This window comes from Staurois parvus, unplaced genomic scaffold (genome assembly GCF_062004578.1).
Source record: "Staurois parvus isolate SC_StPar_1 unplaced genomic scaffold, SC_StPar_1.0 ptg001046l, whole genome shotgun sequence".
Classification (NCBI taxonomy): domain Eukaryota; kingdom Metazoa; phylum Chordata; class Amphibia; order Anura; family Ranidae; genus Staurois; species Staurois parvus.
This window is the reverse complement of record NW_028318842.1, coordinates 565,245-581,945: the sequence shown is the minus strand read 5'-3', so window position 1 is coordinate 581,945 and position 16,701 is coordinate 565,245. Positions and strand designations below refer to the sequence as shown.

At 49.6% G+C, this 16,701-nt stretch overlaps 1 protein-coding gene across 1 annotated transcript in view; it reads right to left on the bottom strand.

The window, feature by feature from the left end:
• The window catches only part of LOC149440908 (vomeronasal type-2 receptor 26-like), a 72,790-nt gene extending 60,728 nt beyond the window's left edge, over positions 1-12,062 (bottom strand). Inside the window, exon 1 of the mRNA XM_089657998.1 lies at positions 12,012-12,062. Coding sequence (XP_089514124.1) covers positions 12,012-12,047 — 36 coding nt within the window. The 5' untranslated portion in view covers positions 12,048-12,062. The remainder of the gene's footprint in view (positions 1-12,011) is intronic.
• Positions 12,063-16,701: the final 4,639 nt, after the last annotated feature.

The window sequence follows — 16,701 nt, the reverse complement described above, 5'->3', positions numbered from 1 at the left end:
ATTGAACAGGCCTCTGTACGGTGCACCAGACCTGAACAGGACTCATTAAGGAGGCAGGATGGCTTTCTTTGGCACCAGGATAAGTTCTTTTTACCCCAGGAGGTAAGATCCCAAGTTTTCAAGACATTCCACGACCATCAACTTGCTGGTCACTTCGGAGCCCGAAAAACAATGGAACTGATCCAGCGATCCTTTTGGTGACCCAACTTAAGTCAAGACTGCAGAGCCTATGTAAAATCCTGCACAGTTTGTCTACGCAGCAAGGGAGACAAAACCCAAGGCATGGGGGTTGCTGAGTCCCCTTTCCATTCCTAATCACCCCTGGGAAATTATTGCATTGGACTTTATAGTGGGCTTGCTGCCCTCTGAGGGGTTTACTACCATCCTAGTGGTGATAGATCGGCTATCCAAAATGGCCCACTTTTTGCCAATGATATGTACTCTGTCTGTGCCTGAGACAGCACATGCCTTTATCAAGGAAATTGGTAGGCTACACGGACTGCCCAGTAATATTGATTCAGACCGAGGGGTGCAAGTTACCTCCAGGTTTTGGAGAGCCCTATGCAAAACCCTGAAAGTGGAACTCTGCCTATCATCTGCTTACTACCCTCAAAGTAATGGCCAAACTGAATGAATGAACCAAATGTTAGAGCAATATTTACAATGTTTCTCCGCCTTTTCCCAGGATGACTGGACATCCCTACTCCCATTAGCAGAATTTGCTTACAACAATTCCGTCCATTCAGCTACGAATCAGTCACCATTTTGGGCTAATTACGGATTCCACCCTTCCTGTGTGCCAGATACCATACTCGAAACCTCGGTACCCGCAGTACAGGACAGAGTCAGCAGGATACAGGACAACTATTGAGCTCTCCAAGAGTTCATACAAAGATCGCAAACAGACTATAAAAATACTATGACAGGAAACGGAGGGGAAATCCTTCTCTGAAGGTCATAGACAAAGTTTGGTTGTCTACAGCGAATCTGAAACTTCCTTGCCGATCACGGAAGCTCGGTCCAAGATACATTGGCCCCTTTCAGATCAAACGAGAAATCAATCCAGATTCTCCCTGAATCATATAGAATTCATCCAGTCTTCCATGTCTCTCTGCTCACGTCAGCGGTTCATGACCCATTTCCAGGAAGAGTGGAACCACCTCCGCCGCCAATAACAGTTGGGGAGGATGCAGAATACGAGGTAGAATCAATCCTGGACTGCAGGAAATGGGGAAGGCAAATCCAATTCTTGATTCTCCTGAAGAAAGCTCCTGGGAACCAAAGGACAACATACATGCCCCCAGACTTCTCCAAGAGTTCTACTCCAAATATCCAGACAAGATGGCCCAAGTAGGCATCCGGAACCTGCCCTTTAGGGGAGGCACTGTCAGGGCTCTGTCCTCGGCAGAGGTGTTAGGAGACCTGGCACCTTGCATGGCCGCAGAAGTTCACATCAGGTCAAATTTGGTGCCAAACAGCCTTTATAAGGAATCCCTGCCCTACACTCAGGTGCTGGTTGATCTCTGGCTTCCCAGTACCTTGTTCCTGTGCTATTGTGATCTGTGATTTCCTGATACCGACTCGGCGTGCTCTTGGACCTGTCTTCTCTGCTTAACCCTGATCTGACCTTGGCTTTGCTAATGGATATTCTCTCTTGCTCCTCTGTGTATCCCATCTGACTACGTCTGCTCTGATCTCCACCTGGTACATGACCTCGGTTTTGAACCGGCTATCCTGTGATCCTCTGTTTCCCAGAAGGCTTGCATACCTTACATAGGCACCACCTGTCTGCAGATCTCAATGCATCAGCTGTGCTCCTTGGTGGACCACCAACAAGCACTCCTACAGGTGACCTGTGCTACTTTGGGCCTGACTCCTGCTGTCCCAGTCTCAGGGGAGTCTGGAACTTAGCCAGAAGGGAAGCTGTCTCTCCATTGGCCTCTAACACCAGGTACGCGATAGCTGCCTTACAGAAGTGAACCACTAAAGAGTCTGGTGCCCATAGGGTACCTGTAAAAGCCAAGAGGGCGGAAACGTGAGCCTTCAGAGTACTCACAGACAGACGCATATTCAGCCCCACCTGGAGGAATTCCAATAAGTGGAAGATTCTAAGGGTATCATGCGCAAAGCCATGCCTGTTTGCAAATTCCATGAACTTGTCCCATATCCTGCTATAGGCTGTGTTGGTGCTGTCCTTTCTGGCTCTCATCAAGGTATCTGTGACCTTAGTCGAGCAGCCTAGATTGATCAGCCTTTGCCTATCAAGACTCAGGCCGTCAGCCTGAGTTTCTCCAGAGCGGGGTGCCGAATGGGTCCCTGCATGAGCAGATCCATTGTTACTGGCAGACGGTGTGGTTCTCTGATGTTCAACGAACGGAGTAGCGGGTTCCAGGGTCTCTTTGGCCAATCTGGTATTACTGATAGACCCGTCACCCTCTCCAGGTGTATTCTGCGCAGCAAGCTGAGAATCACTGGAATTGGAGGGAAAGCGTACGCAGTCCTGAAGTTCCATGCCATAGTTAACGCATCCACCTCCATAGCTTGTGGGTGGCTGATCCTGGAGAAAAAACTAGGTAGTTTGGTATTCTTCGGGGAGGAAAACAGCAGCATACATTCTATTGCAGGAAGGTAGAGCCCGTTCTGGGCTACTGACATTGTTTTCAGGATGCCTGACTTCTTGTCCTCTGGTAACGCCACTGATGCTGCCCAAGTGTTCATTTCTGCGCCTAGGTATACCAGGTTCTGGGTTAGCACAAGGTGACTCTTCTGGTTGATTAACCATCGGAAGTTCTCTAGTGTCCCCATGGTTAACCTTCAGTGTGACAGAAGTGGTATAAATAAAATGGAAGTGAGCGCTTTCCCTGTAAGCCGCTGTACACTCAGGAGAACCAACATAAATCCTAGTACAAATATAACATAAAACAGTGCAGCGCTACTAGAAATAGAGAAAAATGATAAAGTAATTCACTATAATATACCCAAATGGTGACAAGTAAAATATTAGGGTAACTGAACAAAAATATGTAAAAAAGCAAAGTCTGTAGCAGAAGCAAAAATTAATAATAATATTGGAGCAAATAGTCCCACAAATTTCAATCCGGTGCTGGAATCTGATGTAAATATGAGAAATGCGCACTCACCGGACGTGCACTATAAATGTGCAAGGTATATATCCTGGTATCAACATGTAGTCATCTGGGCTGTAAAAGTGGAACAGTCTCTCCCTCTGAGGATGATGGAATCCAGGGACTTTAATGTTGTAAATCCAGGAGTGTCCAGAGTTCCCCTTAAGGGATGAATGGGTGCAGCTCTCACAGGATAAGACAGGAGGTTCCCTCTCTGGATACACAGGGTAGTGGTTGTCTAGGGTGAAAAATGCTCCCCGCAAGGGGTCAGAAACGGAAAGAAGCCCACAGTGTAGTATGGTTAAGGAACAGCAAATAGTTTATTGGTAAAAAAAGCAGATGCATCCAAAGTAATAAAACGTGGATCTAACCGTCCCTAAAGAGAAATGGCCACCGGAGCTCCACGATGCTCCGACGGCGTGACGTCACGGCGTGAGTAGGCTCCTCCTTAGACCAGCACAGCGGATAGAGCAGCCATCACCCCCAGCAGGAAGGAGGTTACCCCTGCCAGCAGCTGCAGCTACCAGTATCCAGCCGAGGAAGGAGGTTACCCCTGCCAGCTGCCGCAACTACCAGTATCCAACCGAGGAAGGAGGTTACCCCTACCAGCTGCCACAGCTACCAGTATCCAACCGAGGAAGGAGGTTACCCCTGCCAGCAGCCGCAACTACCAGTATCCAACCGAGGAAGGAGGTTACCCCTACCAGCTGCCGCAGCTACCAGTATCCAACTGAGGAAGGAGGTTACCCCTACCAGCTGCCGCAACTACCAGTATCCAACCGAGGAAGGAGGTTACCCCTACCAGCTGCCGCAACTACCAGTATCCAACCGAGGAAGGAGGTTACCCCTACCAGCTGCCGCAACTACCAGTATCCAACCGAGGAAGGAGGTTACCCCTGCCAGCAGCCGCAGCTACCAGTATCCAACCGAGGAAGGAGGTTACCCCTACCAGCTGCTGCAACTACCAGTATCCAACCGAGGAAGGAGGTTACCCCTGCCAGCAGCCGCAGCTACCAGTATCCAACCGAGGAAGGAGGTTACCCCTACCAGCTGCCGCAACTACCAGTATCCAATCGAGGAAGGAGGTTACCCCTACCAGCTGCCGCAGCTACCAGTATCCAACCGAGGAAGGAGGTTACCCCTACCAGCTGCTGCAGCTACCAGTATCCAACTGAGGAAGGAGGTTATCCATGCAAGCAGCCGCAGCTACCAGTATCCAACCGAGGAAGGAGATTACCCCTGCCAGCAGTCGCAGCTACCAGTATCCAACCGAGGAAGGAGATTACCCCTTCCAGCAGCCGCAGGGGAAGGAGATTACCCCTATCAGCAGAAGGAGATTACCCCTACCAGCAGCCACCGCAGGAATCCTGTAACACCCCAAAATCTGGCAGTACTTTACCATGGCCTGATGCTGCCCTGTGGACCAGCAGCGGGGCTCCCTGGTTAAACTGCTGTGATCAGAGAACTACAGGGACTGCGTCCAACCTTGAGAGTGATTCTGGATGGACAGAAGTCGCCAACTGTCTGCAGAGTCAATAGCTAAGACCTCCAAACTTGGTGTGGCCTTCATATGAGCACAACAACAGTGCGTAGAGAGCTTCATGGAATGGCTTTCCATGGCTGAGCAGCTGCATCCAAGCCTTCCATCACCAAGTGCAATGCAAAGCGTTGGATGCCGTGGTGTAAAGCACGCCGCCACTAGACTCTAGAGCAGTGGAGACGTGTTCTCTGAAGTGACCAATCACGCTTGTCTGTCTGGAAATCTGATGGACATGTCTGGGTTTAGCTGTTGCCAGGAGAATAGTACTTGCCTGACTGCATTGTGCCAAGTGTAAAGTTTGGTGGATTTGGGGTTGTTTTTCAGGGGTTGGGCTTGGCCCCCTAGTTCCATTAAAGGGAACTCTTAAGGCGTCAGCATACCAAGACATTTTGGACAATTTCATGCTCCCAACTTTGGGGATGGCCCCTTCCTGTTCCAACACAAAAAACCCATTAAAAGGGCTGATTTCAGAAGCTGGAATGGAAGCATTTGGGCATGGTGGTGTATTGGGGACACTTTTTCTTGCACTCCAGGAGCTGAAGAAGAGAAATGTATCTTGGGAATGATGCTTCTGGAAATGGTGAGGTGGGTGTAGAAGAATCATCCATCAGTTCAAGCCTTCTTTTGCTCATTGACTGTTCTCGGCCTGGCCCCAAAGGCCCCCTTTCCAGCTTTTTGTGGCATATTTTAAGCCACTGAAACCTCCTGTGAGACGTCCCTCCCAGTCAATAGAGACAGCCCATGTAGAGAATGTTATGATGTTGTAGGGGGTGGATGCGGAGAGTGAGGAACACTGAGAAGGAATGCTGTCCTTTTGCTGATGATCTCATTGAGGTTTTGCTTCACCTGAGCAGACGTGTTTCATTATGCATGTGGTACTCAAATGGCTGGGACATTTGCAATGGTTGATACTGCAGGTCACAGCGGTGCTGTCAAAGCAAATACATTAAAAAGCTTGCAATGGAGAACTCTTTCTGAAGTGTTTTTGTGCTTTTTGGTAAAACAATGCAGGGTGGTACTGCATCTCACAAACTCAACTAATGAACTTGTGTAGCAGGGCCAATTTATATACATTTGAGGGATTTTGCTTCTCTACAGCTTTAGACACACAGTTTACTGTGCTTCAGCCATGAATGAATACAAGAGAGATTGGTACTGATTGCTCCCTGTGTTCATTCAGGAAGGGGGTTGGTTAAACCTGACATGTTTACCATCCCCCCGGCTTTCTATCTTGAATGATCCCAATGCCCCACCAGCATCTGAAAGCTGATGGGAGGCAGAGGAGGGGAAGTAATGTGTTACTTTGAAAGGAAATCTCACAAACTATACTAACAAACTTGTACCAATTTATAAAGAAGTTGAGAGATTTAGCTTTTCTACAGATTTAAATTTGTTTAGGCACATGGTATACTATGTCACTGTAATAAATGAATAAAGGAGTGACTGGTACCAACTGCTCACTGTGTTCATTCAGGAAGTTCTCTATCCTGAATGATCCCAATGCCTCAGCAGCAGCGCCTGACAGCCGACAGGAGGGAGAGGAAGGGAAGCTGGCTAGCAGCTCTGTGAGGAAGGGGCAGCGGGGAATCAGTGCTGGGGGAGATTGAGGATGAAGGGGATCAGAGAAGTGTGGGGGTACTTATATTCAGATCCTTTTGTGGCTCCCCTGCAGCAGCTAAAGCCATAGGGGGATGGAGAATCAGAGGAAAAGGAGAAACTGGAGCAAAGGAGAGGATAAAAATAGAAGGGTCAGAGAATAAGAGCAGCAGGGGGCATTTTGAGAGCGGTCAGAGAGATGACAGAGCAGCGGGGGAAGCAGGATACAGTGCTACACGGCCTCCTGTTCTCACATTCAGGGGTGCCTGGAAATTAGCCACAAATGTAGGAAATGCAGTAAATACAAAATCTCACTGCCCCAGGACACAAAGGTACAGTGGAATATACATAACAAACCCAAAACATGCTGCATAAAAGGATCAACATAAACTAAACCAGAAGATATAACACCCAAACATCCCACCTTCCCCAGACCTGGCCATCCCCCACGAAAACCTTGGGAGGCCTAAGACCCAACCCTTGACATTGCATAAAACCACCATGTGCAAAAAGACGAGTGTGAAACAATTAAAAGTAATATAGGACACGGAGCATGCAGATGAAAGTGCAGTGCAGACACCCAGCATTGGCTGGTGGTACAGTCTTTGGGTCCACGTGGACCAAACTCAGCATGGCACCTGTCGGTGGGTTAGCAGCACACTATTCCCTATGAGCATAGCACTGGGGATGGGGGGGGGGGGGGTCTGGATCAGGAGGAGATAGCAGGCTGCAGCTCCAGATAGTGCTCTGCCCAAGTAGTTGTAACGGGTGGCTGCCAACAATTCTGGACAGGTCCCTAGGCTAAAAAGCAGTAGTGATGGGCCGAACACCCCCCTGTTTGGTTTGCGGTTGACCCAATTGAATGTACAACCATGAACTTTGAACATGAACCGGACATGTCTCTGCTGTCAGTGGGGTTCCCGGCTGACAGCTGAATGGAAAAAGTATTGTCGGCATTTCCCAGCTATTTATTTATTTTTCTTAAATGACATGGGGTCCCCCCTCCCATTCATACCAAGCCCTTTGGGTCTGGTATGAATTTTGAGGGGCCCCCCAATTCTATACCAGACCCTTATCCGAGCATTCAGCCCAGTAGGTCAGGAAAGGGGAGGGGGGTTGAGCGCCCCACCCTCCTGCACCATACCAGGCTACATGCCCTCAACATGGGGGGCTGCTTTGGGTCTCCCCCCGAAGCACTCTGTCCCCATATTGATGGGGACAATGGTCTCTTCCCCACAACAGTGGCCTTTGTCTGTGGAGGTCTGCGGGCGGGGGCTTATCAGAATCTGGAATCCCCCTTTAACAAGGGGGGGCCCCCAGATCCCGCCCCCAATGTGAATGAGTATGGGGTACATGGTACCGCTACCTAGTCACAAAAAAAGTGTAGTGCAAAAAAAGACAGGCAACAGTTTTTGGAAAGTCCTTTATTATGCCCGCCACTGCCGCTACCCAAAAAAAGGAAAAAAAAACCGCTCCGCTCTCCACGCCGGCCCCTGCTGTCTGACAGCTGCACCTGTGATGGCAATCCTTATATACTGTCATGATGTCACAAGGGGGTGATGTTCTGTGGTCAGGTACATTGCTTTGACCAATCACAATGCTCTGTCAGGGCGCAGTGCATTGTGGGGCATGGCGGGAAAACTTGTGTTCGACTCGAACATGCAGCCCATCTCTAAACAGAAGCTCTACAAATCAAGGCAGCAGTGTCTCTTCCCTCCCGACTAGTCTCTTGAGGAGGTGGGGTAAGGAGAAGTTTGACCCAGGTTGAGGGGAACTAACTGCTTCAGAAGGATAGAGAGCAGCAGAGACCACTCCACAGAGCCTCCAATGTCTCCCACCAGGGCTTTAGGCTGAGGAGCGATTCCCACTCTACAAGACTCTAGTTTCCTTCACCTCCCAGCCAGGATCTCTGGATAAAGCTTGTTATTGAGGCAGAACAGGCTGAATGGGACTCACAGCACCAAGTCACCAGTGTATCCCACCAGACTACAGACTCGGGATCGGTGCCCACTCTGCAAATCTGTGGAGCAGGGAACAGAGGTGCAGAAACAGGCTACGGGGGACACAGTGCACTGCAGGGATTAATAAGAGCTGAGATCATATCACAGAGCTTTGTGAAGGTGCACCTTCTCAGAATGCCATCTTGGACACCCCCCCACAATTTGTGCTATATTTACTTCTTGTACTGTTTGGACATTGCTTCTCAGTACAATAAATGGGTTCCTGTGCTGCCCGAATTTCCACTGGTGCTATGCCTCAGGGAAGCTAAGATTTTTACTGCAAGCACTTCTACTTTATCTTCTTGGATCTCTGAACCCACCACTTGTGTCCCACCATCCCTATATGTCACCTGCAAGGGATTCACGGTGTGGGATGGACTTTGTTTAAAGCTTCCATCCACGGATGGTGAGATTTCAAATTGGAAATATTGATGGCACCTCATGAGGATGCTTAATGTGATGGAAGTCATTGACTACTCTACTGAGTACGGTCTTGGGGGGTGATTATTTTAGTGATAGTAGTCATTTTTGTGCTAATCAAAACTTCATTTTAAGGCTTGTTGGCCCACTTTTATTAAACCCCAAAGTAAAGGTTCAACAGTAAACTTGCCCTTGCAGGGGTTCTATCATCAAAACTAGTAACACCTGGCTCCCTCTTTAGCAGAACCAACGTTCTCCTCACTGTTCCCTCAGACCATTTCACCTAGCTCTCCTTGCTCAGTCAGTCTGTAGTTACAGCACCCTGCTGCACAGGCCCACTCCCTGGCCTCTTAATTCGGGATCTCCTGACACTCCAGGCTCTCCCACTCCAGGCTCTCTCACTACTCTCAGACCACCAGATTCCCTCAATCCTCTGGACTTGTCTAGTCATCCTGGCTTTCTCAGACTTGTTTAGCTGCCTTGACCCCTTCAGCCTGATGAGCATGGAATCTCTCTTCCAGAATGGACCGCTCTCTCTTGAATGGATCACCTCTCCTAACGGGAACCCACATGTCAGGGATCTCCTCGATCCCCGCCACGATGGTCCCGGCGCAGGCGCAGTGCGCCGCCCTGTGCAGGGACTCAAGCACTAGGTCCGGGTCGGCCGCGGCGTTCGAGTTTGCGCATGCGCAGTAGAAGCCGTGGCCGCCCGCTGGGCACCAATGGCAGTGCAGGGCGGGATATTTAAATGGCCCTGAGCTGTCATTCAGTGCCTTCTGGTCTTACCTGTATCCTGTGAACCTGTGTATTGTAAGTTGCTGACCCGGATTGTGCTCTGACCTTGCTGAATTTCTCCTGCCCTGACCCTTGCTTTGCCTGACCTCTCTCTTGAATGCCCCCTATTGGATCTGACCTGCTGTTGCTGACCTGGCGTGTGACCCGACTATTCTCTGCCCGCTGCCTTGTACCATACCGTCCTCCCTGTTACCGACCCGGCTTGTCTGACCTCGCACCGGCTCAGTCATCCATCCATCCATCCCTCCCAGTGGGGTCTTCTGACCTCCTCATATCAGGCTCTTCCCCGCGGGAGCCCTCGGCGAATACCACTACCACTAACGGGTTTGCCCAGTAGTCACGACCTGGTCTCGGGGGGGCTCCAAGTCCATCCCCACCATCAGGGGCCCTGGTGAACAAGCACCCTGGGACTTAGACTCCGTGCTCTGGGAACGCCTATTTAGTGGAGTGCTAGTGGTACCGCCGGGTGGTCCCTTACACCACACCTGTTCCCTGATAGGCCTACGCCTGTCTCCTGATTCACAGTTCAGGATAGACTTTGTTTAAAGCTAACATTCATGGATGGTGAGCTTCCATTTGGAAATAATGGTGGCACCCGGTGAGGATGCAAAACGACTGACTGACTACTCTATTGAGTTAAAATACTTCCTGTATAGATCTTCCACACACAATGCAAAAAGGTCCAGATACATACAATTCTGACTGGTGTTAAAACAACTACATAAAGGAGACTTCCACAAATGGCACAGCTTGTTTTCTTACATCTCCTTATTGCTGAGCTAATATTTTGGGCACTGGATCCAAAGGCAATTCTAAAAACCTACCAAACGAACATGCTGAGTTCATGCCACCTGGAGTGTTCTCTCATTCAAGCAACTAAACCTGTTAAGCAAAATGGTGGACCCGGAAGGATTTGTGGATAATAATCACTGAATAATCCCCCCAAGTTGCAATGCTCTGTGTACACCCAATGTTCAAATTTCTGGTATACTGATCTGCACTCATTCTGGAAAAGTAATTCTAAAATATTCCACCCAGACTGTACAGAGCCATCTATTGAACACGCCATAATACATATGTAGCCCCTTCTAGGCTAGCTAGATAGGATTTTTGTTAGAGAAGCGGCCTGGGATGAGCCAGCCTGGCAATGAGGTAGTGAGTTCACCTCAGGACAAGGTGGGAGGCTCTACAGGTCAGGGCTTCTGGAGTCCTACCATCTTTCCAGAAACTTCTGGCACTTTCTGGAAGAGGGGCGGAGGAGGGGAGTAGGCCCATATTTGCATATTTAGGGGAACTTGGCCAATCCCCAGGCAAGAGGCCAGGTAGTGTGGTCAAGGACAGCCCTTAAATGTGGCAGAGCCTGAGCAGCAGGGTTTATTGTTGGAGTTGAGTCAGGTGGAAGATGGACTGAGAAGGCGCGGGAGTGCGGAGCCCGGGAGAAGGCCCCAGGGAGGGGAGCCTACCTACTGGCTGGATGCTGGACAGAAGGATCTCCACTGTGCCACAAGTCTCCTAGGGAGGACAACCTGTCAGCAGGGAAGGAGCTAGCCCAGCGTAAGGCTTGAAAGCAGCTACCAACCAACAAAGCTACATGACAGGACAGTATGAGTACTCCTCCACAAAAGGGAGCGGGCGGTCAGGTGTGTGACGGGAGCGACTTTTGGGGGTGGGGGGACCTCTGTATCATCTCCCCAAATCATTATGTTTAACCCACCCTGTGCCTGTTAAGGGTTACAGGGTGTGTATGTGAATGTCTGAGTCCTGTGTATAGTGTGTGTTCCTTTGTCTAGGCCACATGGCTGTCCATTGTCTGTTTACCATGTGCTACCCCCCATTGTGCTGTGTCTTCCTGTCCAGCGAACTATTATGGGATGTACTGTTTGTGTATTGGTGTGGGGGTTGGTCAATGTCCTTTGCCACATGGTTGCTTCCCATTGTTCTGTGTCTGGTTGGATGGGGAGGGGTGATGAGGTGTTTCCTGCCTATACTGTAGCCCTTCCCACTGAGAGGGTGGGCTGATGATGTATTTCCTGTTCCTGGTTGTGTTTCCCCGCCCTCTGTATAAAACATGTTGTTTGTGTAAAATAAAGGTTGTTGGCTTCCTGTTTTAGTAAGAGCTGGGTGTTGTCTTTTTTCCTGAGGGATTTCGAGGGTGTGGTCCGTGGATGGTGTTCGGACAGGGGAAGTTGTGCTATAACGGAAAAACTCAGTGCGGTCTGGGTTCCGGTTCCGTTACAAGGTGCAACACCCAACTTCTCATCTGGGACTACAGATCTTAGAATGCCTTGCCAAGAGATACCCTCAGGACAGCCGGGTGCAAGAGGAAGGATTCATCTGGGGTCTCAGGAGATACAACGAAGGGGACTCGGTGCTCCTTAAATTAGCTGTTGCTGATGTTTGTTCCACATTTTGTACAGTGTGTGCTAAAAAGTTGTCCTCAAGTTCTACAGTTCCTTGGGCATCCCACATACCCCTAGACCCCATCCATGTTGTTGTAGCGCTACACATACATAATATATAGAAGTGATCACTTACCTGTGTATACCGATACACACTGAGCAATTGGGCCATCGCAATATTCGTAAAGAAAGAGCTCTCACCAATAAAACCGGCCACTTCTCCGTCTCCCTTACAGTAATAGTTGGGAGCTTCCTTCTCTCCAGACAATATCTTTATGGCATATCCCAAAGTTTTCATTGGATCATTACAAGTATTAAATATATGATAGCCCAGGGTGACATTGGGCAGGAGATCGGGGTTCTGGTTTATCTCATCGACAGCAGTAATCATCGCCAAGATGCTTTTGTACTCTTCAACGTCAACACTGCCAGATAATGAGAGGTTTTAAATGGAAAATGGTTACTTCTGAGAGTACAGTTTGGTCACAGCCCACAAAACTAAAGCCCCGTATACACAATGAGAATATTGGACAAATGATCATCTGTTTTTTGGGGGGGTTGCGTCCTAGTCTCATATCGAAAGTGAAGAGGCTGCCAACGTTACGAACATTCTTGTACAACAGAAAGAACATTCGGGAGTGATGTCATGTATTTGTATTGTATTATCAGATAAACACTGTGCTGATTAAATCTTATGATCTGATATCGTATGAGACACATTTCATCCCTTCATATAGCTGTGTACAGACGATCAGATTATCGTACGATCGCTTGAAAAGAGGGAATTTCCGTACGATTTTCTGATCATGCGAGCTAGGCTTAGCACTTCTTAGAAAACCATTAAAAAAATTAATTTGATAGGCAACTGCAGATCGCATAAATGACACAGCAGAGGATTGCAGGGGGAGCAGTGTGGAATTAGGGTTCCATGGGGTGCAGAGGTGAGAAGCGTTGGAAGAGGATTGCAGGGGGAGCAGTGTGGAATTAGGGTTCCATGGGGTGCAGAGGTGAGAAGCGTTGGAAGAGGATTGCAGGGGGAGCAGTGTGGAATTAGGGTTCCAGGGGGTGCAGAGGTGAGAAGTGTTGGAGGCAGGAGGTACAAGGGTGAGCACATTTGCACAGTACATCACCACTACTATTGTATGTTACATTCAGGTGTACCTCGGTTTACGAATTTTGCAAAAAATTTGTAAACCGAAATGTGGTTCCCATAGGAATGCAGGGAAAACCAATTAATCTGTTCCGGAGGTCAGAAAAAAGTAGAAAAAAAGTTGATGTCACTATAGGTCAGTGCCGGTTTTTAAATGTAATTACTGCTTTTTTTTCCCTTCACTATAGCTCAGAGATTCAGCTGTCACTTCCCCCCCAGCTAAAAGAAACAAAGTTTCCTTCTAGTTTGTTTCTCTGAGTTAAAAGAAACAATGTTTCCTGTAACTCCGGGGAAAGTGACAGCAATTGTATTTAAAAATCGGCACCGACATACACTTCGTATTGTTAAAAAATCCATAAAAAATTTGTACACCGAGGAGTTATTTTCATTCGTAAACCGAAAATTACAGTAACCGAGGCGTTGGTAATCCGAGGTACACCCGTACTTATATACATTCTTTGGTGTTTTTCCTGCTTCTGACCACAGCACTCCCTACACTGGGCTGAACATGACATGCTCCTGATTATTGCTTACTTCACATTACAGACAGGTGTGGTTTGTTTTTGTTGCGAATGAAAATTCAGATCAATTAATCATTATTCAGAGATTCAGATGTATCCAAATTTCTGAACTACAATAGTAATGAATTTAAATGAATCCGAAACAACAATTCAAAATTTTGTCTGAAATTTTAATCCGAATACAAAATTGAATTTGAACACAGGAGTAAAGGCAAACTGAATAGAAAAGAATGGAGGAAAACAGAACAGAATAGAACAGAAAATAAAATAATGAAACAGAATAGAAAATAGTCGAATAGAATAGAGCATGAGGTTTTGATTCATTAAAACCAACTACCTTTTCATATTCTACAAACATATACACCCTATCCCGTAGTCTCATACTGCTAACATAATGTCCATCAAAAAGTCCCACATACAAAAAGTCCAAAAATAAATTAAATTATAAATAGAAATAAAGTAAATAAAAAATATAAATTAAAATGTGCAAATAATGATCCTCGCTTCTTCAATCTTCCAACTGTGACAATGTCCAAATCTTCCCTTCAATCCAAAAGTACCTCAAAAAAAATATACTAGATATAGTGCATTATCTTTTAAAAAATCAATATACGTGATAGCATGCAACCACACTGGTGACATAAATAAACATCACACATGTGAAGTGAAAAACAGCACACCACTTGACTAGTGGTCCTGTGAAACCACCACTGCAATGCGTGACACTCTACAAAAACACAATTTGTGATCAGTGACAAAATGGTGCCAAATACGTGCCACTCCGCATATAGGATAATATACAATTACCCCCTTAAACTTTCAAAGCATACTGGAAATCCTTTGTACCGCATACAGTTGCCTTCACTGGGAGTATGCTATCCTTTATATGAGTAGACAATGGAATCACCTCCTCACACAATGACGGGCATCGGGATCCCCGTTCCTCACAGGACAAAAGGGATCTTGTGAAAAAGTCGGAAGTGACGAAACGCGTCAGGGTCGTGACGTCAGACGCTAGGCCAGAAGGAGCAGAGCGGCCATTTTGGAGAAGGTCTCAGCACAGAACGGAGATCAGCGAGGATGGACGGCATTTTTACTATGTAAGCTGTATAATAAATTCTGTATACCATTTTATACTATTCCACTGAGTCTGCTCCCATTTTTCCTGTGAGGAACGGGGATCCCGATGCCCGTCATTGTGTGAGGAGGTGATTCCATTGTCTACTCATATAAAGGTGCCAAAAGACATTGTCAGTGTGCCAAAAGACATTGTCCTGTGCAGATCGGGAGTTGTACAACTGGTACTATTCTGACCATGTCTGTTATTTAATCATGGATCATGACTTGATGTTTTGCTTTTTGAGATCTTTTAGCATGCTTCACTTTGTCAGACAGTGTGTCAGGGCTCCAGGGTGTGACCAGAGGTATGTGACTGACGCAGGGAAACGCAGACTTCAGATATGTTATAAACAATATAATTTATTAAAGACTAACAATACAAACATAAATGCAGTGCAATACTAAAACATAACACAGTGCAAACGAACCAAACCACCCACAGATAACAATACATACAATGCAAGCGTCGTCAGGCAGGCCGGGTCAATAACAATCAGGCAGGTAGGAACAGGAGGAGCAGGCAGAGAGTAGTCAGGTCACGAGCCGGGTACAGCAACTAACAGGCAGGTAGGTACAGGGGGTCAGGCAGACAATGGTCGGGGTCACAAGCCAGGGATCAGAACAGGAGAAGTCAGCAGAGGTCAGGATCAAGCAGGGTCAGGAACAGGAACACAGGAACAAGATACAGGGCCCAGGAAAAACACACACACCAAGGCCCAGACTGCAGGTCTGGCCATCACTTAAATACACCTGCATAAGCAGTTTCAGGTGTTTGGCTGGCTGCAGGGTTGAGTCTCTGATTGCTGGGAGCACCCGCTGGCCAGCCCTGGTACTGCAGCCCACAAGGCAGGTGAGTCCCACCATTACTGGCCAGACCATTCCTGACAGTACCCCCCCCCTCAAGGAGCGGCCTCAGGACGCTCCAAACAGTCCTAGCTGGGCAACATGTTCCACCGCCCGGGTCTGGTAACTGGCGGGATATCAAAGACTGGCACACCGGGCAGGACTCCGGGCAGCGGCACACCGGACAGAGGCACATCGGGCAGCGGCACACCGGGCAGAGGCACATTGGGCAGCGGCACACCGGGCAGAGGCACATCGGGCAGCGGCACACCGGGCAGAGGCACACCGGGCAGCGGCACACCGGGCAGAGGCACATCGGGCAGCGGCACACCGGGCAGAGGCACATCGGGCAGTGGCACTCCGGGCAGAGGCACATCGGGCAGCGGCACTCCGGGCAGAGGCACATCGGGCAGGACTCCGGGCAGCGGCACATCGGGCTGGACTCCGGGCAGCGGCACATCGGGCTGGACTCCGGGCAGAGGCACATCGGACTGGACTCCGAATCACCAGGTGGAGCAGCAGGCCCTGGGCCAGCAGGCGGAGTGGCGGGCCCCGGGCCAGCAGGCGGAGTGGCGGGCCCTGGGCCACCAGGCGGAGTGGCGGGCGCCGGGCTCCCCGGCGGAGCGACAGGCATTGGGCCCCCAGGCGGGGCGACAGGCATCGGGCCCCCAGGCGGGGCGGCGGGCATTGGGCCCCCAGGCATGGCGACAGGCATCGGGCCCCCAGGCGGAGCGGCGGGCGCCAGGCCCCCAGGAGGGGCGACAGGCATCGGGCCCCCAGGCGGAGCGGCGGGCGCTGGGCCCCCAGGAGGGGCGACAGGCATCGGGCCCCCAGGCGGAGCGGCGGGCGCCAGGCCCCCAGGCGGAGTGACAGGTCTCGGACCCCCAGGCGGAGCGGCGGGCGCCGGACCCCCAGACGGAGCGACAGGTTTCGGGCCCCCAGGCGGAGCGTCAGGTCTCGGGCCCCCAGGCAGAGCAGCGGGCGCCGGACCCCCAGGCGGAGCGGCGGGCACCGGACCCCCAGGCGGAGCGACAGGTCTCGGGCCCCCAGGCAGAGCGACAGGCACCGAGTCACCAGGCACGACAGTGGGCTCCGAGCGCAACTGGCATGACCGCGGGCACTGGGTCAGACATTGGATCGTCTGGCTGGACAGCGGGCATCGGGTCACCAGGCATCAGATCATTTGGCTCGAC